Source organism: Sarcophilus harrisii, chromosome 4 (assembly GCF_902635505.1).
Source record: "Sarcophilus harrisii chromosome 4, mSarHar1.11, whole genome shotgun sequence".
Lineage (NCBI taxonomy): Eukaryota > Metazoa > Chordata > Mammalia > Dasyuromorphia > Dasyuridae > Sarcophilus > Sarcophilus harrisii.
In genome coordinates, this window is record NC_045429.1 from 359,194,311 (window position 1) to 359,217,354 (window position 23,044).

The following is a 23,044-nucleotide window of genomic DNA, read 5'->3' on the forward strand; positions in this document are numbered from 1 at the left end:
AAAAAAAAAAAAAAAAAAAAAAAAAGGAAAGAAACCATTCTTCTGAACTCTTCTCTGGGCTTAGGCGTTCCTAAGGTAAGGAGGGAAGGACGAAGGGAGCAGGAGTGTTTTGTGAAAGTTTCTCATATGCTAGAGACCTTAGAGATCATGTAGTCTAACTCTAACTCTTACCCATCTTCCTAGCTGTCCTGTTTTATAGCTGAGGATTGGATTGGCCCTTATGTTGGGGTAGACAGTTAGAAAAGGGTTTATTTGGGATGGATGGAGAGATTGAGTTGCCAAGTCTTTGGTTAAGGGCCTGGTGTGTGCCCAGCACTGTGCTGAGTGCTGGGTACCTGCCATGAATTTCCCCATAGCCTTCGGTCTGCCTAAGGATTTGATAGGACTACCTTTAAAATGTCTCTGTTTGATTGGTGAATCAAGGTGGGGAGGAGGTGGGGTGAAAGATTGGGCCTGTGGAGAGGTGTGTTTGCATCCTGGAAGAAAAGAATAGGAAGAAGGTAGAGAGAGAGGGAGAGAGATTCGTTCATTAGGGCAACCTCTGGAGCAGGGAGGAGAATGAGAGACTAGGTTGTACCCAAAGGAGGTGGAATAGATAGACCAGAGGAAGCCCTTCCCTGTTTTTGTGAGGTTGCACATGGGCCTAGAAGTGGAGGGGCTGAGTCAGGAGAGGTGCTTACCTTCTCCTAGTACTTTGAGGTTTGACAAGCTCCCTTTGCAGAGTCTGAGAATCAGCTGGACTGCGACGGACAGCTCCTGCATGCCCAGTTGCTGGGGCTTTGTATAAGCTTTGTATAAACTATTTAGCATTTCTTAGGCCCAGCTGCAGTTCCCTGGCACTGGGTGAGGCACTGCTTCAGGTACATCCATGCAGGGGAGCCCCAGAAGCCTCCAAAGAATGCTAGTCCTGCTTGGGGTGGAAATTTGTTGTTAGCAAGGCCAGTGTTTACAAACTGAATCCAAAGGCAGTGCTCTTTTTCCATATGGCACTCTTTATGAGGAGGCCTTAAAATGGAAACTGGATTGAGTCAAGAACTGGGTTGTGGTTCTATACTTACCACCTAGTGACTAGAGGACTTTGAGCTAATCCCTTAATCTCTGACCCTCAGGTTCTTCCTCATTACACACACATTGTTGCAAAAGATTGTACCCCTTGAATAAGATCTTTGAAAGGGGGCAAGGTGGGGAGTATACATACAGGCATTTGCTGGAAAATTGCTGATTATAAGGTAAATTCTGGTTATCAAAAAAGGAGCAAACAATGGAGTAGGAGGAGAGCACAGAAAATGGGAGCATTACTTGGATTAATACAGAAAAAACTGTAGAAAGTTATTTTAAGTATCATGAAGCATGGGTATTGATGTATATTCTTTTTAAAGTGCTTTATATCATTCAGTCGCCAACCCTGTTAGGTAACTAAGAAACATGTAATCTTTTATAAATGAGGCAATTAAATTCAATAAGATTTGATTAAATGCTTGTTTATGTTAGGTACTTAGGATACCATGATGGAGCAGGGGAAATCCTCCCTTATAGCATTTAACAGCCCTATTTAACCCTCATTACAGTCCTGTGTACTGAAGATATTATCTTCATTTTTCAGATGAAGAAACTCAGAATGAGAGATTATGACTTGCTCAGCGTTACATAATTAGTGAGAATGTTTGAGGCTTAATATCAACCAGGTAATCTTCCTGACTCTAGGCTCTATGCACTATACTAGATAGCTGCTGCTTCTTTTTTTCTGGTGAGAAAATTGGGTTTAAATGACTTGCCCAGGATCATGCAGCTAGTAAGTGTTATGTGGCTTGAAGCCAAATTTAAACTTGGGTCCTTCTGACTTCAGGGCCAGTGCTTTATGCACTTCCACACCTAGATGCCCCTAGACTGCCTCTTTAAAAAAAAAAAATCCTCTGCCTTCAGGGGCAAAGGAAAGATGGGCATCAAGTGCCATAGGAAGGTTGAGAGGGAGAAGTCATCTTTGGGTGAGGGCAAAGGGGAATCAGAGGCAGCTTCATGAAAGGAATGAAATAAACATTTTATTAAGCATCTATTCTGACAGTCACTGCTCAGTGCTTTACAACTATCTCATTTGATCCCCACAGACACCCTGGGAAGTAGGTGCTATTATCCTCATCTCACAGATGACAAAATAGCCTGAAAGGTTAGGTGATTGCCCAGGATTATAAAGCAAATCTGAGGTTGGGTTTGGACTCAGGTTTTCCATAATCCAAGTTCAACACTATCCACTTTATTATTAGCTGCCTCAGACTTGGAAGCAGGTCTCTGGACATGAGGAAATTTACCAATTCTCTTTTAGGTGAGAATGTGTAAAGGGACTCAGGTTTTCCATAATCCAAGTTCAACACTATCCACTTTATTATTAGCTGCCTCAGACTTGGAAGCAGGTCTCTGGACATGAGGAAATTTACCAAGTTGAGGGAGTAGAATGATACTGGGAACAAACCAATTCTCTTTTAGGTGAGAATGTGTAAAGCTGAGCAAAGTAAAATAAGGCTAGAGAGACAAATTGGAACCTCAAGGAGAATCTTGTCTTGTAAGTTACTGAGTTGTCTATTATCCTGTAGGCAGTAGGGAAGCACTGACAGTCTTTGTGTAGGGACCTGACAAAGCTATGCTCTTTAGAAAGATATTTTGGAAGCTGCATGAAAAATGAACTTAACAGAGACTAGAAACTAAGAGACCACTTAAGCAGCTCTTACAGTATTCACAGTGAGAAATGATTGGGGGGGAGGGTGGCAGTAGGATTGGATAAAAGGAAAAGTGGATGTGAGATAAGAGATATAGTAACAGGATTTGGTAATTGATTAGACAGGAGTGAAGGAGAAGGGAAGAAGTAAAAATTAATCCAGGAGTTTTGAATAATTTGGAGGGTGGAAGAGGTTTTTTTGGTTAAGAGAGAAGTAGGGAATCTATTTTGGTCATTATAGAAGCACATCTAGGTGGAAATTATCTAACAGACAGACATCTGAAAATGGAATTAGAGCTCAGTAATAACTCTTTAAAATTTCAATACACTTTTCGTATATAACAACCTATGAGGTAGATGCTATTAATATCCTCTTTTTAACAATGAGGAAACAGACTGACAAGTTAATGACTTGCCTGGGGTCATCCACCCAGTAAATATCAGGTCAGATTGAACCTGATTCTGATTCCAAGTTCAGTGAGCCATCCAGTGTACTACCTAGTTGCCTAGGTAGACATTAGGGCCAATCCCATAGGGATTTGGGAGTCATCAGCAAAAAGATAATAATTGAGTTATTACTCTTAGGAGAGTATGAGATAGTCAAAACGAGAGAATGGCTCCAAAAGATCATTGTGACATGCCCAAGGTGATACCGCTACTAACTTGGAACCCAGGTTTCCTAAATTTATTTCCAATAAATTGGGCTCCCACTTTTCAAATTGGTTTTATTTTTCCTGTTCAGTAGTGCTTCTTTCCCCTATCTGTGTATAACAGGGTTAATCCAAGAAAGAATAGGATCATTTTAGGTCTAGTTTTATTCCTTCACACATCATGACTTATTAGCTCAAATTTGAGATGGCATAAGCCTTTCATTGTCTGAGTTGAGAAGTCCCTTCCACCCCTCCTGGAGGCCCAAACATGCACTGCATGTGATAGGTGCTTAGTGTATTTGGAATTGCATCTCAGTGATTATATTCCTACTCTACCTATTTCCTCCTGTGATAATAGCTGCTCATTTCCAGTTCATCTTTTATTCAAGTTCTTCCTCTCAACCCCATCCTAGTCAAAAAGGAATGATAGGGGGATTACAAACCTGCCTTGCTGGGATCCCAACTTGGTCCAGCAAGTACTTGCTTCTTTTAAGCTGGAAGGGAAAGTCTGGTGCAGGTAGTTAGAAGGAAAAGGGCAGGTCAAAGCTGACCCTAGAGAATAGAGGACAGGGACAGGATTGGGTGATGGGGAGAGGGAAAAGTCTGTGTTCATCAGATTCATAGACTCCTTGACTCATCTGTTAAAATTTAAGTTCTAGACCAGAAGGGACCTTTCAAATCATCTCGTCCACAATCTCTTCATTTCACAGTTGAGGAACTCAATCCCCATAGAGATAATGATATATTCAAAGCTGTTCAAGTTCATGGCAGAGCTGCAACTTTAACCTCAGTTTGGGAACTTTAAAATCCTATTTCTACTACACCATCTTCTGTCTCCTTCTGCTCCTCATGTAGACTCTGGTAGGAATGGATCCAGACAATTGGTTTTCCTTTGGGAGACTTCAGGGAGAAGAAAGAGCCCCCCATGTAGTGGTTAGTTTGTACTTTGAATAGAATCCAGGGTGCTGCAGGGGGATCTAAAGGAAGGAGGAGACATGGCTACTGTATGGGGTAAGCATCTATTTCAGTGGGGGAAATGGTACCCAGACAGAGATCAATGCAAGAATATAAAAAGTATCAGATTGGAGGCAAAAGTCTCGGGCAGAGTTTGAGACAGGAAGGTGTTGGGGGAAATGGAGCTAGCAGGATAATGACATCAGTATTAGGCAGCTTCCTGGAGAAATTAAATTGTTAGGATATCATCATTGGTCACAAAAGGTTAGAGCTAAGAGATCTAGATTAGAGGTCATCTAATAAAATTCCTTTGTGTTACAGGGAGAGGAAACTGAGGAGCAGAAAAGGCAAGTGACCTGGCCAGAGTCACAGGACCAATAAATGACGGAGAATTCAAAACAAGGCCAGACTCTACATCTGTAGAACAGGATTGGAGAAAAGGAGGGAGGAAGAAGGCAGAGAAGGAAAGGCCCAAAGGAGGGCATGAAGTATTAGGGAATTTAGAGGGGTGGCAAGCATCCTTGATTAAAATAGTAATTTGATCCAGGAAGGCCCAGGGATCGAAGTTGGGGAAAAAGTAGATTTAGGATAGGAACTGGGCCTTGAGCAGCAGAACTTCCTAGAATTACTTTGGAGTTTGAGGCAATGGAGAAGGGGGTGTAAGGAATCTCATTCAAAACCATTTGTTTTACTCATTTGTGTTCTCTAGAAGAACAAATAGTCCACTTCTCTCCCTAGTTGCCTCACAAGAAAGTCCAGAACCTTTTTGTCCTTAGATCAGAGAAAGTTTAAAGTGTAGAGCAAAGCAGAAAAGAGATTGGGCTAGGTTCTCATTACTATTATCCATTGACACCTTCCTGTTTCTCTACTGGTTTCTTCCCACATTCTTGCTCTCACTTGCTCAGAGCACACGTGGTTATCAGAATGGAGTTACAGGTTGAATGGTCCTAGGACAAAGGGTGAGTACTACTTACATCTCTGCTCCCCTGACACAAATCTGACTCTCCGTCTAATCTGATAGAAAGTTATTGTTCTCTCTGGGAAGATAACATTGCTCCATCTAATTTAATTTTAGGCTGAATTAATTAAAGCATAGTGTACATGGAACAAGAGGTTGATAGTTCTACTTTAGTTTTCTGTGATCAAACTCCATCTGGAATATCATGTCCAAGGCCAGATGCTCTATTTTGGAAAAGACATTGCTCAGAGGAAGCTGACCAGGTAGTGAAGGACCACTATATGTAAGGATTTGTTGGAAGCACTGGGGCTTTAGCCTAGAGAAGACAAGATTCATTAGGGAATGATAACTCTCTTCATATACTTGATCAGACCTCTTTGGCCCTGGGAAGCAGAATTGGGGTCAGTGGTCGCCCAGAATCAAGTTTTGGCTTAATTTCAAGAAAAACTTCCTAACAAGGAACTATCTAGTTGTTCAATAATAGCCTGTCTCTCTTCACCAAAAGTCTTTTTATGTATAAGTCAGATAATTTAGTTGTCAGAGATGTTATAGTGGGAGATACCCATCCCCTCTACAAAAAGGGGGGGAGATTAGATGCCCTCTGAGGTGGGGAGAGGGGATTTATTTATTTATTAGCATTTATTAAGCACTTACTATATATCAGACACTGAGTTAAGCACTCTCTGAGTATGGTCTTGCTTTATTTTCATAACAATCCTGTTGTTGAGGAAGATACTATTTCCTCATTTGCAGAAACAGATTAAGTGCCTTGTCAGGGTCACATACCTAGTAAGTACCTAAAGTGGGATTTGAACTTCAGTTTCCCGACTCCAGATCCAGAGATGTCCCCATTGGCTAGTCTCTCTTGGTCTGTTACCTTTTCCTCCTCTGTCCTTCCTTACAGTCAAGCCAGTAGCTTGCTTTTACATTGAACTTTGGGTAGTATGTTCACATGCACATGGGAGTTCAGGGCTTGGAGACCTTGAATTTCTGAGAGGGGAAGTGTTCGGGGAGGATGATTTATTAGCCAGACAAGAACCAGCAAACAACACCTCAGCGTCTGTTCCCATCAAACCAAAACAGCAGCATTGGACCGAGGCCCAGACATGAAGGCTTTGGGGCCAAGGAAGCCGGGCTTCAGGAGGAGAAACCAAGACAGCTCAGAGGATTTCACAGCACTTGTTCATATGGATATAGCTCCTGTCCTTTTAAGAGAGAGCTGATACAAGTCTCCCAGGGGCAGAAGGTAGCAGAGGGAACCGAGGTATCTGACCTCTGAGCTCTCTGGCCCTCCTCTTGGGGGAGGGGGAAGGAGAAGCTGTGTCTAGATTTGGTTTTTGAGGCTTGGAATCCAGGGCAGAGATGATGAAGACCGATGAGAGAAACCTGGCAGGGGGAGCAGAGGATTGAGTCTGCACTCAGATGGGATCATCAATCCGAAAAGCTTGACCTCTATGGAGAGAAGCACAGTGTAGCAGCAGGCAGGGCTCCTGACTCCCAGGCCCATTCTCTCTCTGATAAAACTTGAACCTACCATCCCATTAAGCAACCATCCGACATTCTGCCTCCTTTCCCCATATTTACTCCTTAGAAAAAGCTGTCTACAGTAATTGCTTCCACTTCCTCACCTATTCCCTAATCATCATCCTAGACTCTGACTTCTGTCCTCGCCACTCAATGGAATAGCATCTTGAAAAGTCAGCAGTGATCTCTCTATTGCTAAATCCAGTGACCTTTTCTCAGTCCTTATCCTCCTTGATCAGCATTTGACACTGCTATCTTTCTAAATAATTGTCCTTCCTGGGTTTTTTTGACATTGCTCTTCCAATCTTCCTCGTTGGCTGCAGAAATTTGTCCTGAGGACTTAAGTAGGTCTAGACCCTCTCATCTCTCAGATTATCTTTGTAGTTTTATCAGCTGCCACTGATTCAGCTATGGTCCTTGTGCAATCAACATACTCAATCCATACCTTTCTCCAGGCCATGAGACCAGATCTCCATCAGCCTGCTGACTATGGATCCATATGGTCCACCTAGACATCCCACAGGCATCTCCAAATCAACATGTCCAAAACAACTTATCTTTTCCTCTAAACCCACTTTCCTCTTAACTTCCCTATTTCTGTTTCAGATATCATTTTTCTGGTCACTAAGTTTAGAACTCGGGATTCAACCTTAGTTCTTTATTCTCATTCACCTTCCTACATCTCATCAGTTGTTGTCTTGTCAATTCCATCTCTCACATTTATTCCCTTCTCTCTACTCCCATCCCCAGCCACTCAAATCAAAACCCTCATCACATCACATCCATACTAATATAATAACCTCTTAACTGCTTTCTCTGCATCCAGTCTCCTCTCTAATTGGTCCTCTACCCAGCTGCCAAATTGATATTCCTAAAACCTAGGTCTGGCCAAGCCACTCCCTCATTCAGGAAGCTTTAGTGATTCCTCATTGCTTTCATATTAAAATATTCTAACTCCCTTGTGGCATTTAAAGTCCCTGGTTCCATCCTATATTTCCAGGCTGATTATGCATAAATCCCTCTTACACATTCTTACACTCTGGTCTAATAGGCCTGCATCTGCCTGTCTGTTTACCTTTACACCAGCTACCCCCAATGGCCTCTCCTTTTTCACCCCTGCCTTTTAGGACTCCTAATTCTCTTCTAGATTCAATTCTAGTACTGCCTTTTCCAAGAGGCCTTTCCTGCTTGTCTTAGTTTTTCATGTCCCATCTCTTCTCCCAAACCTCAGTACATTTATTTTGTATTTATCCTTATCATCTCTGAAAATATATTTTCCTTAAAGAATGAGACTTTCTTAAAAGGAGGGATGGTCTCATTTTTATACTTCTGTCTCCAGAGTCTAGCACATATTAGATGTTTAATAAATGCTTATTGACTAATTTTTTTTATTTCTACCCTCTCTCTGTCTCTCTTTGTCTCTCTGTCTCTCTCTCTCTCTCTCCCCCCCCCCCCCCCCCCATGTATGGACATGTACTTGTGTGTGCACGCACATGCTTCTCTCATTTTCTCTCATCCCAAGAGGACTGACCCCTTCAGGCACATACTCCTAATCCTAGTTATCCAAACTTGGACTCACCTAGTCAATGCTTATTGGATCCTAGAAGAAGCTGCACCTGTCCCTGATGCTGGGGGAGCTGTTGAGAAAAGTTAGGTGGGAGAGTATGTCCCTGGTGAGGCTGATGTCGGAGGGAGGAGGTAGTGCCTTGATCTAAGGTCTGAGAAGAAAAATTAAGATATCAGGGTCATGTCACCCATCTCCCCTTGCTTTTATGTCCCTCATTAGCCTAAGTTAGCAGAGCTTCCTGGGTATCAGAAACATCTCCAGTATATTCCCCCTTTCCTGGGAAATAGTGAGATGAGCTTTGATCTTGGAATCATTAGACATGGACTTGAATTCTGGCTCTAGCTGTGTGACTTTGGGCAAGTCATTTTACCTTTGATGAGATTGATTTCCTCATTTATAAAATAAGGGGAAATGCTTTTATTCCATTGCTCACAGGGTTGCTGTGAGAAAAGCATTTTGAAAATTCCTATCATTTCTGGGTCCTGAATGCCTAGCCCCTTCCTTCTTCTTTGTCCTAGAACCATTTCTCCTTCCCATCTCTCTGCAGTCTTCAGACTCTGTCTTTTTTGCCCACTCTCTCTGTGCCACTTACCTGGGTTACTGTGACAGGCCGAGACTGGCATTTCCGTAGGAAGTGGTGCTGCCCAAGAGGCATTGGAGCCACCTCTGAGTAGACATTGACAAGGCTCTCCTTCTTACTGCCTCTGCCCATGGCATAGAAGGCGATGGGTTCCTCTGGCTCTTGGTAGATGGGATGAGGGGGCACAGGGCGTGCAGTGGGGTGGGATGCTTTTGGGGCTGGAGTGGAATAGAGTTCGGGGCGTATCTGGGGCTTGGTTGGGACAGGGGGCTTAGGCCTGGATACCTGGGGGAAGGAAAAGGAAGCAGTGAGTCCACCCCTTCCCACCTGCAATCCATAGATGCTAAAAGAGATAAGGGAGATGGAGGCAGAACAAAGCAAAATAGCTCAAAAGTCGGAGCTGCTCCCTTCTTACCTGACCTAACCTGGAGCCCAAGTTTATCTTCTGTCTCCCTCTACCTGAAGTGATAGGACCTCTCCTCCCATTCAAGGACCTCCTTCCCCCTCTTCCAAAATACACTCTCAGATCTTTCTTTCCCTCTCGTTCTCCTTTTCTCTTTCTGGGCTCCTTTTCCTTCTTTCCCCACCAAGGTGATTCCTTTCCCAGGTTCCATTCCATTCCAGGTCTCTTCTCCCTCTGAGCTTCTCTCCTTGACTTCCTCCTTGCTCTGATCCCTCTTCCTTCTTCCTGCATCTACCTCCCTAATCTCCATCTCAACATATCCTCCTCATCCCAATCTGGCCTCTATTTCTGCTTTCTCTGTTACCTCCTTCCTTTCTCTGGGTTTTTGATAAAGAATTAGGAGAGGGAGGAAGAGATTCATGTGATGCCCCCCTCCCCCACTCCTAGTACCGATTCTGGCTCCCTAGGTCCAGGATTGTCCTTGTTCACAGGCCCTGGGACTAGTTCCTGTTTGTAGACTGGGCTGTACAGGGTAGCTCCATTTCTGCCTTCATTCCTGGATTCTGAGTGTTCTGTTTGCATGGACATACCAGTTGGAGCAGGGGTCTGTGGGGAAAAAAGGAGAAAAAAGCTCAGTGACAGAAGGACCCAATCACACAGCTGTCCACAGGGTTAAGCATATCAGAAGAGAGCACAGTCTGTGACATTGGATAGTCGGAGAGGAAGGAGGAAGGCAATAATTCATCAGCGGAGACTCCCTAGACTTCTTAGATCCTTGGGGAAGGCCTTTGGCTGAATTTCAGGGCTGAAGGAGAGAGAGAGAGAGTTGCCCTGTTTCTTTCTGTCTCATTTTCAGTGTTCCTATGTCTCTCTAGGTTCTGTCAAGAAAAGTCAAGACAACAAGCATTTATTAAGTATCTTTTATGTCAGGCAAAAATAGTGCCTGCCCTCAAGTAACTCACAGTCTAATGGGGGTGGGGGTGGGGCGACAATATGTAAATAACTACAGTATGTAGTTATTTGTAAATATTTACAATATGTAAATAACTATATACAAACAAAATATATACAGGAAAAATTGGATATAATCTCAGAAGGAAGACACTAGAATTCAGGGGGCCCAGGAAGAGTATATAATTGCCTCCAGGTATAGCTTACTCTCCACTTCTCTCTACCCTAGCCCTTGCTCCTCCTTTCTTCCCCTTCTTCCCTTCATTCTATTTTAGCTGGCCACAATAGAGAACTAAGATATATCTTTAATATTTATTGAATAGAATTCTATGCTTCTTGTCCTTAGTTAAAAAGAGAGACAAATGGAACATCTTATTTTCCTCTTTAAAAAATGTTTTTAAACACTGTCCTTGATTGATTTGTCCCCTCTCCAGTGCTCTCCCCTCAATGGAATGGTGATCCTCACTAGAACAAAGCCTCCACCACCCAGAGCAGATGAGCATTTGTTCTCCTTTGGAAGCTTTCCAGTTATAGACACCCCACACATCTTCCCATGGCCATCCAGTCCTGTATTAGTTTGTTGTGTGTGTTTTTTAAATGCCTCTGATAGCAAGAAGTTGTATATAGGAACCCATTCCCTATTGCTCTATCTTCTGAAAAGTCAAAGACCTGTCCAGAGCTCTCTTTCATAAAGGATGGTAAGCAAGTCTCCTCTCCTATGATTTGAGCCACCCCAGCTCCTTGTTTCTTAATCCTTACTTCTCAGCACTCATCTCAATCTCTCTTCCCTTCCTGCCCTCTATCTCTTCTCACTCTCTAATCTTTTTTTTTTTTCTGTCTCTATCTCTGTTTCTCTCTGCCTCTACAGTCTGTCTCTCTCTTTCAATGTCTCTATCCTTTTACACTTCTCTGTCTCTGTCTCTCTGAATATCTCTCCCTTGTTTCCTCCTTCTTTTCTTCTTCCTCCCTGTCTCTCTCTCCTCCCTTCCTCTCTTTCCTTCTCTCTACCCCCCTCTCTTTTTCTTCCCCCTTCCCCTTTCCTCCCTTTAGTTAAAAATAAGTTTTTATTGCTGTTTTTGATATCCCAACAAGAAGACTGACCCCCAGTAACCAGGGAGAACTATCAAAAGGAATGGCCTCTTCTCTCACCTTCACTTTTGGTCAGAAGAAACCCCATTCCCCTTAGCCCAGGAATAGAAGAAATCCTTCCAGTTCTGTTCCCTCAGTGCCTCAACTCTACCTCAGACTGTGAAATTTAGTAACCTAGTGTAACTCTGAGCAAGTCACTTTGTTTCTCTCTGCATCAGTTTCCTCATCTAAGAATGGAGATAATACTACCTCCTAGGGTTGCTATAATGATAAAAAAGTGAAGTATTTGTAAAGAGCTTTGAAAATCTTTAGGTGCCACATAAATGCTAGGTATGATTATTAATAATATTATTACAAATTAAACTAGATTCTTAACTTGGAAAAAAATTTACAGTCTGCTCCCAGAGTAGAGACAGCTACCCAGTGAAGACAGCACTGGATTCAAAGCCTGGTTCTACTCCTGGTTAGGGAACTTGTGTGATCTTGAGTCAGCCCTATCACCTTCCTCTAGGTCTCAGTTTCTTGGTTCGGTATATGAGGGGGTTGAATGAGAGAATCATGATCTTTCCAAGTTGGGAGGGATTTCAGAGGTCACCTTGGTCTCCTCCCCAGCCTCCCTGACAAATAAATGGTTGTCTACCCTCTGTACAAAGAGCTTCAGTGATGGAAAACTGACAGTTCTGAGGCAGCCCCTTCCATTTTTGAAGAGCTCTCTGATGATTAGGAAATTTTTCCTTCCATCAAATCTAAATCTGCCTCAGCAATTTCCACCCATTACTCCAGGCTTTGTCCTCTGGGGCCAAGCAGAGCAAGCCTCCCTGCACTTTGTCAAGACAGTCCTTCAGACACTTGGAGACTTTGGTCATGTCCCATCCTCCCCCACCCAAATCTCTTGACCGCAGGCCAGCCCTTACCCACTATGCCATCAAACTGCCTCTTGTAGACCCACTAATGTCCCCTTTTTTGGGTCATCCAGCCAATTCCAAATCCCCCTAACTGCCCTATAATAAATTTCATGTGTCTCCATCCTGTCTGCGAGACTTTGTCACAGGCTTTCCTGAAATTCAAGCATACCCAAAAGCTTAATAACGCAGATTACTGGGCAGGGGGTGAACCTAGCTTGGGCTGTTCTTGAAGTCCCTTCCGGCTCAGACAATCTATAAACAGCTAATGGTCCCGGAAAATAGAGTTAGGAAGACCCGAGTTCAAATTCATCCTCAGACGCGCACGAGCCGGGACCCTTACTCCCATTTCCCAGTGGCGTTTGAGGGAATTGCCCAGGGCCACTTAAGCGCCGAGGTCACCCAGAATCTCGGTGTTCACGATTCCGGATCGCGTTTTCTGCATCATCAGCTGCCTCGGGGTTGGCTTTGCACGGCGTCCCGAGGTCAGCGTTAAGCTTAAGAGAAGCCAGGCCTGGCCTGGGCTGGAGGTACCTGACGGGCGCAGGGCTGGGTGAGGTGCTCCCCGTAGGGGCTGAGCGGACACAGGGTATAGTACCGCAGCAGGTCCGGCAGCCGCTCGTGGGCACTGTCCTCGCCCAGCACCACGTGGCGCCCGTCTGGCTGCTGGGACAGCAGAAAGTGGCGGTAGCAGCTGCGGCTCCTGCGGAGAGAGCGGACAGTCAGCGGGGCCGCCCCCCGCCCGGCCCGGCCCTGCTCGCCCCCCGCCTCGCCCTTCTCTTCGCTCCCCTTCGTCAGATTTATTCCCTCAAGAAAATCCCGTTTTCCCTTTTGTCTCCAGAGCAGCTCATTCACCTGTTAATCAGCGCGATGCTCCGTCCTCACCTGCACGAACCCACCCACCTGTCAGTCAGCACGAAGCCCCCACCTTTCGCGCGTAACCCCGCCCCCTCACCTGTAAGTCAGCACAAAGGCCACCGCGCTCTCGCTAAACCGCACCAAGTAGCAGCCTGGAGGTTTGTTTTTCAGCAATCTCTCGGCCTCCCTGAAGGGTCGAGAGGAAGGGAACCTGTCTGGATCTCCCCCCGTCATCTCCTTCCTACCCCATCCTCCCTCTCTGGTTCTCCCTCCCAATTAGTGGGGCAGGAGGCAGGAGGCAGGATGCCGGTCCCCTCCCTAGCAAGATGCTGAACTGGCAGGAAACCCCAGAGAGTAGGGAGGAAGGGGGTGTTAGTTGAATGAATGGAATAGATGAATAAATGACTCTCTTGCTAAATTCCCAGAGGGGGGTCAGGATCTTGAGTCCTCCCCATAGCGGAGGGGTAAGCTATTTGGGCTACCTTGCCAACAGCTAAGAGAGATGTACAAGAGGATTGAGGGCTAGCATTTTGGGAAGAGGTTCGGGCTAAAAAGTAAATTAGGTCTGTCACATTGGAAGGATACTCAGCAAAAATTAGAGGGAAATACAAATGTAGAAAAGAAAGCATGAAAAGATATCTTAGAAAATTGGAGATAACCAAAGATATAGAAATAAATTCAGGCAGTGGAGATAGGGGAAGACCATTGGTATATTGGGGAGAGGAAGGAGAAAGAGAAAGAAAAATGGTTATATAGTCTGAAGTCTTGAGGACAGGGGGATGACTGAGAAAAAGAAATTGATATCTACAATAACTTTTAGCCATTTGACGCTCCTCACCGCCGAGTGATAAAACCATGGAACCAGATTGGGGCTTCCCCATCATCCAAAAACCAGGGTGCCTGGGTCTTCTGAAACCAGGCCCTGGTCTCAGCCTGAAGGGATGGTCCCCCTAGCCCAGGTACTTCCTCAGCCTTCTTTGTGTCGGTTAGAATAGGTACAGTCCCCTGGCCTTGGAGAGAAACCTGCATAGGAGAAATTTTGGATTGTGAACAAATGCTACAACCAGGGGGGTTCATATCTCCACTCCAGAGCACATTCTAGTCCTGTGTTAGTTCCCCCAGCTAAAAACGCTCTCGGCTTTCTAAACTGTTATCTCTTCTGATATAGCTTTTCTAGAAACTGATCAGAATCACTCTCTATCTTCCTCTGGGCCACAGAGCTCTGATGATTTGTAAAGAATGGTGGTTAGAGAGCAGGAAAGGTTTTTAGAACTGGGCCAAACCATAGTCCAAGGGAGGAAAGGAGATGATAAGGGGACTCTAATGGATTTCCATTTCCCTACTGGTCAGAGAAAGAGAGGTCCTAGTAATGTAATAGCAGGAAAGAGAATCATCTCTAGAAGCATCAGAAAAATCTTAATAAACTGGGAATCTTAATGGGGACTAGGGAAGTATTATGGGAACTGGGTTGGGAAGCTCAGTCCGGACAGTGTGGATATCATAAAAAGAGTATAGAATTGGAGCTGGAAGACCTGGATTTGGATGTTGCTTCTTTCACCTTCATGACCTGGCACTAGTCAAAACCCCTCTGACCCTCAGTAAGCTGAAGAGATCACATCAGATGATGTCTAAGGTCCCTTCCAACTCTGAATCCTGTGAAGCCATTATTGAGTTGCAGAAGAATATTGATGATGAAAGGGGCTGAATGACATGCTTCTTAACTTCCCTTGGCTTTCTTGGTACCAGCTCAGGTGCCCACTTCCTCTAATCTTCCCTTTTCCCCTCTCAAATCTATTTCTTCTAGGAAGTCTTATTCAAGTCCCAACCTGATCTCCAAGACCATCCCTTATAGGCCTGGTATCCGCAGGGTTGGGGATGGGTGAAGGGCAAGAAATGTGGATTCAGATGTCCCTAGTTTCTCTCTTTCCACTTACCTTGGTGTGGTTGGATGGAACAGTCTCATTTTCTGATGCGTGAGGCAAATTAGGCAGTGCCATGCTTCTTCTGCTCTTCCGGGTTGGATGTTTAGGGTGGAAAATGTTGAAAGTTGGGGCAGGTTCTTTCCATTCCCCTACAGATACAAACAAAACTATGTGCTCTCCTCCAAGGGGATTGGACACAATGATAAGCCTATCTTACTTCCTCATTGCTCCTTAGCCCCATCTTCTCAAATTATCAAGAGTATAGCATTTTTTTTTTTTTTGAGGAGAAAAAATAGGCTGATATTGCAAAAAGAGTGATGGAAGATATTGAGGGGGGAGGGAAAGAAATGATAATAGCAGGAAGTGCTTCTTAGGGGGTGAGACTGAGACAAAGGGATAAAGAAATGAGGGATAACGTATAGAAGGCATAGTATAAAAAGGAGTTGATGTGTAAAGAGGAATGGTTAGATAGTAAGGAAGACTTCCAAATGATTGGAGGAGTTGGGGAGAAAAAGTAGGGAGATGCTGAAAGAGAAGTATCTTTTTAAATTTAGATTGGTGAAGGATAGTGGGGAAAGCATCATGACTTCTATAATAGATTCTGTCAACTTGTGGGTTCTGGGATTCAACTGTTGGAGAAGCAGGACACCTGCATTCTAATCCACTTCTTAAGGATCGTTCCTTCATCTATCTTTGACAGTTTCAAAACACTTTCTCCCCATCTTCCATCTTCAACCTTTTTTCAATTCCCTTCCCATGACTTAGATTCAAGTCACAATCCAAATCCATACTTAATCTGTATAACCATGAGTAAATTACTTCTAGGATTTGCTGGAAGCAGCTCTCATGGCTTCTCTGAGCACTGATTGTTAAATTTTAAGTTTGAGCATTTACATAAAAATATCTGCAAATGCTACAAATTAGGGTTTGATGTTTTGTTGGCTATCTAGACTTAAATGCATACAAAATGCATACAAGACAGATTACATTTAAGTATCTCCTAAATTTCTTAACTCCGCTCCCCCATTCATTCCTTCCCCCAAAAGCTGATTATTAAATATGTATCAATATACCTTTGGCTTCCCAATATTTGGTCTTCATTTTTTTTTTTTTGGCTTGTACTGATGATCTCTAAATCTTATGATTCCCTAGGAGTTTTTGTCTATGATTCCTGTCTGATTTCTCTTCTCTAAGGATTTCTAAGGACTTGGTGGATCTAATCATTCCTCTGTGTAAGAATAGAAACAAAAGGAGCAATGGAAGACCAGAAAGAGGGGACTCCAGGGAAGGGAACCTGTGTATTCTGCCATACAGCCCATTCTCTTTCTTTCTTGATTCCTGTTCAGAGAAAGGGTACCTCTTAACCTTACATTCAGGGTGGTCAGGGAACTATTGTAGATGAAATCAGAGGATGAAGACATAACAGGGGAAGGAAAAAGAAGGGATGACAGGCAGGGAAACTCCAAACTTAGCACTTACCTTGAGGAGGCATCTGATCTATAGGTATCTCCATGAAAGGGGTTTGTGAGACTGAACCCCCTTCCCCCCACCCAGAGCAGGTGTATGTGCTACTTAGCTCCCCTGCCTCCTCCACCCCAGGGGCAGGAAATGGTACCTCACCCACAGCCCAGGCCCTGGGACTCACGTCATGGAAAGCAATGTTCCTCCCCCTCCCCGGAAGCCTCATAGGCTTAAGCCAGTGAGGAAGGCTGCATGCATGTCTGTGAGGGGGGGTAAGACTGTGCTGGGGGACTGGGGTAGAGCAGAAAACGTTTCTCTTTTGGTTTTTGGGAAATCCTTCCTATTGTCTGTCTCTCCCCATGTGGAGAGTTCCCTTTTCTTACTACACAGTCCAGAGTTTTTTTTTCCCCTCCAACTGTCTTCCCAATCCTTTTGTTCAACTCAGGACAGGAAACATTTGTTAAAATCAATGAGATCCTTGAAGGGTATTTTTGGGGATCAACACTCAGATTCATTCCAGATCTATTAGTGTAAAGGGAAGAGAGGCAACAGTGCAGCAGAGAAGGTGCAAGATAGGTTTTAAGACAGCAGTGAAACCAGAGGTGAATGCATGGGATCCTGGAGCACTGGATGAGATAAAGAATAGGAAACTGGAGTACTGACTCCAGGTACTGGAAACCAGATGTTGGATCAGGATGTTAAAGTTTGTTCGCATCTAATTGTTTTCTAAGCTCCTGCCTCCTTGGAAGTATACTGAAAAGACAGAAAACCTGTGTTCAAGCACTCTAATTTACTAAGTGTGTCACCTGGGACTTCCTTCTTCATATCTGAGCCTGTCATGGAATGTAATAAATGAGGTCTGATGTTGTAGGAAGAACATAGTTTTAAATCAGAGGATCTGGCTGTGCTATATGTTGAATAAATTATTTAGCTCTCTGGTTTCAGTTTTTTCCATCTGTAAATAAATATGACCATTCAGAAAGTATCCTTCCATTTCTAAGTTGATAATGCTATGATCCTGTGACAATGATGACCAATGGTGTAGTCAGTTTGATTCTTGGGAGGTGTCCCAAGTGAGGTTTGAGGGGCTGCAGTAGTAATAGGAGTTCTTATCCTATGACTTTCTGAGTCTTACATTTACTAATTTAGTATCTCTCTTACTATAGAAACCTACATTAACAAATAGAAAAGGAGAGGATTAATAAACTAAATGTGTATTTTTGTAAAATTAGAAAGCCAACAAGTACTCACCAAAACTCAGCTAAGCATAAAAGAAGAGAAAGTTAAAATTAAAAGAAAAATAAACCATTGGGAAGTCAAAAAGACAATAGAAATGATAAAGAATTGGAAACAAAGTTTATGCCTTTCAATTTTGGAATGGTTAAATAAAAAGTGGAATATGAATATAATGGAATATTACTATTTTATAATAATGAACATAACAAATAGAGAAATTATGGAAAGATTTACATGATCAAATACAGAATAAAGTCAATGAAACTATATATAAAATAAAGAACAAATGTATAAAGCAAAAGCAAATGTTAGGGAACTACAGTATTAATGAATATATCCCGAAAGAAGAGATAGCAGAAGATACACCGACTCTACTCCTTTGGGAAGGTGGGAGGTCCACAGCAGTGCAAGCTGGGCCATTGCCAATTGTCTTGACTTTTGCCTTGCCATTGGACTTTGGTAACTCTGGAGGAGAGAGTAAGGCTGATGACTTTGCACAGCCCTGCCCCACTTAAATCTAATTCTTACACAAGTCAGGACATCGCCTACATGATGTCATTGGTCTTCTTCGGGAACAAAGGAGAAACAACAACAATGGAGCATCTCTAGAAAGGGGATCTGTCACTTAATGGAGTGTATCTTAGAATTTCTAACCAGTAGGTGGCACTAAATTAAAGATAATGGCCTGGAAATAGCTGTATGCACCATTCACCAACTACTCCTACCCTCACCTCAGCCCCCAGTTTACCTCTGTTTTGGATGGTTGGACAAGAAGAAAATTCTAACTGGTTAAGATTCAAAGTGACTCAGCCATAATATTATATAAAATATGACTCACGATGATTATTAAATATGGAAATTTATATGTTTTGTTGCACTCTTACCCCTTGTCTGGGTAATGTTCTGTTCTGGTTGACTAGCCATTACATCCAAACAACTTAAGTAAGGCAGTGTTTAATGTAGCCACATGATTTATTAAACATAGTAAAATTGCATGAAAATTGTCCAGAGCTCTTGTCTCATTGAAAGATTTGCCCAACAACTTCCCAAACTGAAACCTCTTCCCAATGATCCTTCTATGCTTTCTAGGGCAAGGAATTGTATGTTTAAATAAAAAGTCAAAGATGTTACAGCAAAGGAAGTTTAATCTCTTTGTCCCTTGCTGATTACTTATCCATGCTCTGTAATTGTTGGTTTTCCCTGGCACTCTGGAATTTATATGGGTCTTGAAGATCCCCTTCCTTAATCTCATCTGGGAACTTGCATCTCCACTTTATGTTGGGTCCTCAGCAGCTGTCTCTCTTCTGGCCTGAGCTGAATAAGTAAAATAGAAATCTCTTCTCTGCTCCAGCCTCAGCCCTAACCCAACAGTCTGGAATCCCCAAAGTCAATTCCTTCCAGCCAGCTTGGCAGCAGTTATGTACCTGCATGGCAAGAAGGAAACTCTCCCTTCCCAAATCTCCAGGATGAGGAAAGGGAAGGAAGAGAGAGGTTTCAATCTGAGACATACTGGTTTTATCACTGCTCTGTCCTCTTGTATGACCTTCTGCTTGTCATGATTACAAATTTCCTGGCTCCTGGGAAGAAAAAGATAGCAGGCTTCTGTGAGAGGGAGAAGAAAGTAAATGTGGTAATTACCAGAAATGTTGCCCTCTCCTCCCTTATATCCCCAAACCATTATTACTTCAGCCCTGAAGCAAATGATAGTCCAAGACAAGTAAAGGACCATTACATGGGGCATTCTGACATAAGTAACATGAAGAAAGAGCTTTCTAAACTCCTAAAATGTAAAATAAATGTGAGATCCCAGATTAGGTTCCTCAGATCCTTCCATTTCTGCCTAGAACCTGGGTAGGTGGAGAGTATAGGAGTGAGATGTGAAAGAAAGGAGCCTGAGCATCAGATAGAAGAGGGATCATATTCCCTACTCTGCTCTCCTCCTTCACCTCCACAATAATAATGACTAGCATTTACATGGTACTTTGAGGTTTGCTAATGCTTTATATAGTCTATCTCATTTGATTTTTTTCAACTACCCTGTGAATCAGTTGTTGTTATTGTCCCCATTTTACAGATGAGAAAACTAAGGATGACTGACAAGTTAAGGGGCTTGTCCAGGATCATACAGCAGGTGAGTGTCTGGAATCAGATTTGAACTTACTTCAAGTCCAGCACTATTCACTACATAATTTGGTTGTTTTCACAAGAGAGGAGTGGAGACCAAACAGCTGAAGAAACCAGAGGGCAGGAAAGGGATGGAAATTCATGGGAGAACTTGGCTCTCAGAGAGTAGCCTGACCCCTCAAGAGCAAAATCCAGGACTCCAGGGTCTGAAGTCATAAATTGGAGGTGAAAGTTTGAAGAGGCTGACAATGGATTACCAGAGATCATCAGACTGACCCATCAGAGGGGGATCCAAGGTAAAGCTCCCAGGTCTTTCTTAAGAACTAAAACTAGAAGAATGGGGTAGAAGAAGGAAACTCAGGTAATAGGAGCTGAGTTGCCTAGCTGGACTGAAAACAGTGTTTATGTGTCTGAAACCACATATGAATTCAGGTCCTCCGGACTTCAGGGCCAGTTCCTTAGAATTAAAGGACTTGTCACTCTGGGAGGACATAACAAATCCTGAGTGATCCCTTGGTCTCATGCACTTAAAGGAGGTGGAGGACTGTCCCAGCTGTGTCAGACGATTTGTCATTAAGCCAGGAAGAGTGGTCCACTCAGCAGATCTTAAAGGAAATCTTCCTTCTGCTGATTGTCAGAACTGAATCTCTCTCTGGAGCCGCAGGGAAGGAGCCACTGGATTTCTTGCAAACACATGACAGAGAGCACTTACCTTACCTAGGTGAGTGAGCCTGAGTCTTCACCTAAGGCTGCTTCTTTAGTTTTGTTTCTTTCCTAGATGTAGGTGACTGAGTAGCAATCTTGAGAGACGGCTGTTTTCCAGCCTTGGAAACAACCTTGTAAATTAGAGAGAGTGGAAGCTTCCCCATCTTTAGCTAATTCTGACTGTAGCTTCCCTGGTCAGAATAAACCAGGGGTCTTGCAATTAACTTTCCCTCCCCTCCAAGAAACAAGACAAAATTAAACGGCATGATACCACCAGACTGCCTCCACTACATATCTTCTCAAGTGCTTCAGAATTCAGCCTTTTGCTTTAAACTCACTGCTTCATGAGGAAGCCTTGATCATAAGATTTTTAGAGTGAGAAAGAAATCCCTTTATAGATGAAGAAACAAAAGTCCTTTTCTCCTATTGTTTTTCCTTTAGTGACATTCCCTTTCCTCCTCCCAAATCTTGCATATCATTTTTATTTCCTCTTTCACTTTTATTTCCTCTTTCACTTAGTAATTTTAGTGGTGAGAAGATGAGACACTCAGAGAGGAGGCTTGGAACTTACCCCTTTCCTCAAAGAATCTATTTCCTGACAGTTATTTTCCTCCTAGAGACTTTTCTTCCTACCATTCTCTAGGTCAACCTTAAACAACACAGGAACCCTCTGAATCCATATGACGACAGATGGGGCTCATGGGATGGGAGTTTAAGTCATGGCACCCCACTCACTAGCGTTGTGACCTCAACCAAGACATTTAACCACCCACTAGTGTTGAGATCTCAACTAAGACATGTAACCACTCACTGGTGCTGTGACCTCAACTAAGACATTTAACCACTCACTAGTGCTATGACCTCAATGATCATTTAACCAAAATGGAGTGAATGGTCTCGAAGGACCTTTCCAATACTGAAAAACTAGGATTTCCAAATACCACTTGCCTTTTCCTCCTGTGCCTAAATTCCCCACTGAGACTTTTGAAAATAATCTTGTACCAAAAACATGATTGGAAAGGGATTCCTGTCCCCCCCCTTCTCTGTTTTTCCTCCCCATCTCTTCCCCTCTTTTTCTTCCATATATATTATATACTTTCTTCATGTGTTGAAGTTAGTAGTTAAAAGAATCAGAGACAAGGGAAGCTACTTCTCTGACCACAAAGAATTAGGAGAATGAAATTTAAAAATTAAATTTATTTTTTTTCAGTGAACTTTAAAAGCCTACCCTCTCTCCTTTCCCTTTCTTCCACCCCCTCTCCCACAAAAAGAAAGAAAATCAAAGCCCTAATATTAAAGATGCATAGGTGTTAAATCAATCACTGTTGGGCCTATTCCCTAAAGAAAGAGGAAAAGGATTTATATGGACAAAAATATTTATAGCTCTTTTAGTGGTTGCCAGAAAGTGGAAACTAAGGGAGTGTTCTCCTATTGGGGAATGACTAAACAAATTGTAATAATGAACATAATGGAATATTATTGTGCCATAAACAATAATGAGATGGAAAATTTCAGAGGCACCTGGGCAGACTTATATGAATTGATTCAGAATAAAGAAAGAACTATGAGAACAATGTATAGAATTATAACAGCATTCTAGAGAAAAACAGCTTTGAAAGACTAAAACTCTGATCAATGCAATGAGAAGTCATAAATCTAAAAGAATGAAGATGAAATATACCCCTCACTTTCTGAAGAGAGCTGATGAGGCTAAAATGCAGAAAGAAACACATTTTTGGACATGGCTAATGTGGGAATTTGTTTTGCCAGACTATGCAGCTTTGTTTTGAGGGCTTTATTTTGTTTTTCAAAATTTCCTCAATGTCTGGAAAGGAATACTAGGTTATACAGATTAATTTTAAATGTTAATTGAAAAAATAAAAACAATCCCCCCAATATGCATAGTTAAGCAAAACAAATTCCTACATTGGCCATATATGTCTTAAGTCATCACTTCTTGGGAAGATAAGATTGAGGGAGATAAATGCAAAGAAATTTTATGTTATGCTGTCTTATATTTGTGCATATATGTGTTATATATGTATATATATATATATCCTTTGTGCATATAGATGTATACATGTGCACACAGGATGCAAAGACAGCCTTGAATATACTGTCCTCTGGGCTCTGCATTTCTTAAAATGTGTTTCCTAAAATGATTATATCATTCCATGAGAATTGAAACACTGACAGAATATTTTGCTACTAGCTTTATGTTTCTTTTTGAGAAAAGACTGGATGATTACTTGTCTAGGATGTTGTAGAGTGCATTTTTGCAGGAATGGGTTGACTAACTGACCTCCAAGATTTAGCAAAATTTAATATAAAATCATTTGTAAGGGAATCTTGGGGAGCATAGGACTACATTCCCCACAAAGCTTTGGGGCAGAGGACTATACTCATTTGAAAAGAGTCCTGAATATTATTTGGGGGAGTGTGTGTGTGTG

General features: G+C 42.8%; 1 protein-coding gene and 1 long non-coding RNA gene across 3 annotated transcripts; one reads left to right on the forward strand and one right to left on the reverse strand.

The window, feature by feature from the left end:
* Window positions 1-1,792: 1,792 nt before the first annotated feature.
* Window positions 1,793-2,543, forward strand: LOC116423352. The gene is made up of 2 exons (XR_004233934.1): window positions 1,793-2,218; window positions 2,345-2,543. It is a non-coding gene; the product is annotated as an uncharacterized LOC116423352 (long non-coding RNA).
* Window positions 2,544-5,710: 3,167 nt separating this feature from the next.
* SH2D2A (SH2 domain containing 2A) lies at window positions 5,711-17,706 on the reverse strand. Of its 2 annotated transcripts, none has more exons than XM_031966795.1 (9): window positions 16,548-17,706; window positions 15,081-15,217; window positions 13,985-14,169; window positions 13,244-13,333; window positions 12,823-12,991; window positions 9,797-9,952; window positions 8,956-9,228; window positions 8,376-8,514; window positions 5,711-6,658 (listed from the first exon to the last, which is right to left on the reverse strand). In XM_031966795.1, the coding sequence occupies exons 1-8, from the start codon at window positions 16,753-16,755 to the stop codon at window positions 8,380-8,382; spliced, it is 1,353 nt and encodes a 450-aa protein (XP_031822655.1). In that variant the 5' UTR covers window positions 16,756-17,706; the 3' UTR covers window positions 5,711-6,658; window positions 8,376-8,379. The 2 variants fall into 2 exon arrangements, with proteins under 2 accessions (XP_031822655.1, XP_031822654.1); XM_031966794.1 differs by having other exon boundaries at window positions 5,711-6,724; window positions 16,548-17,705.
* Between the last annotated feature and the right edge of the window lie 5,338 nt (window positions 17,707-23,044).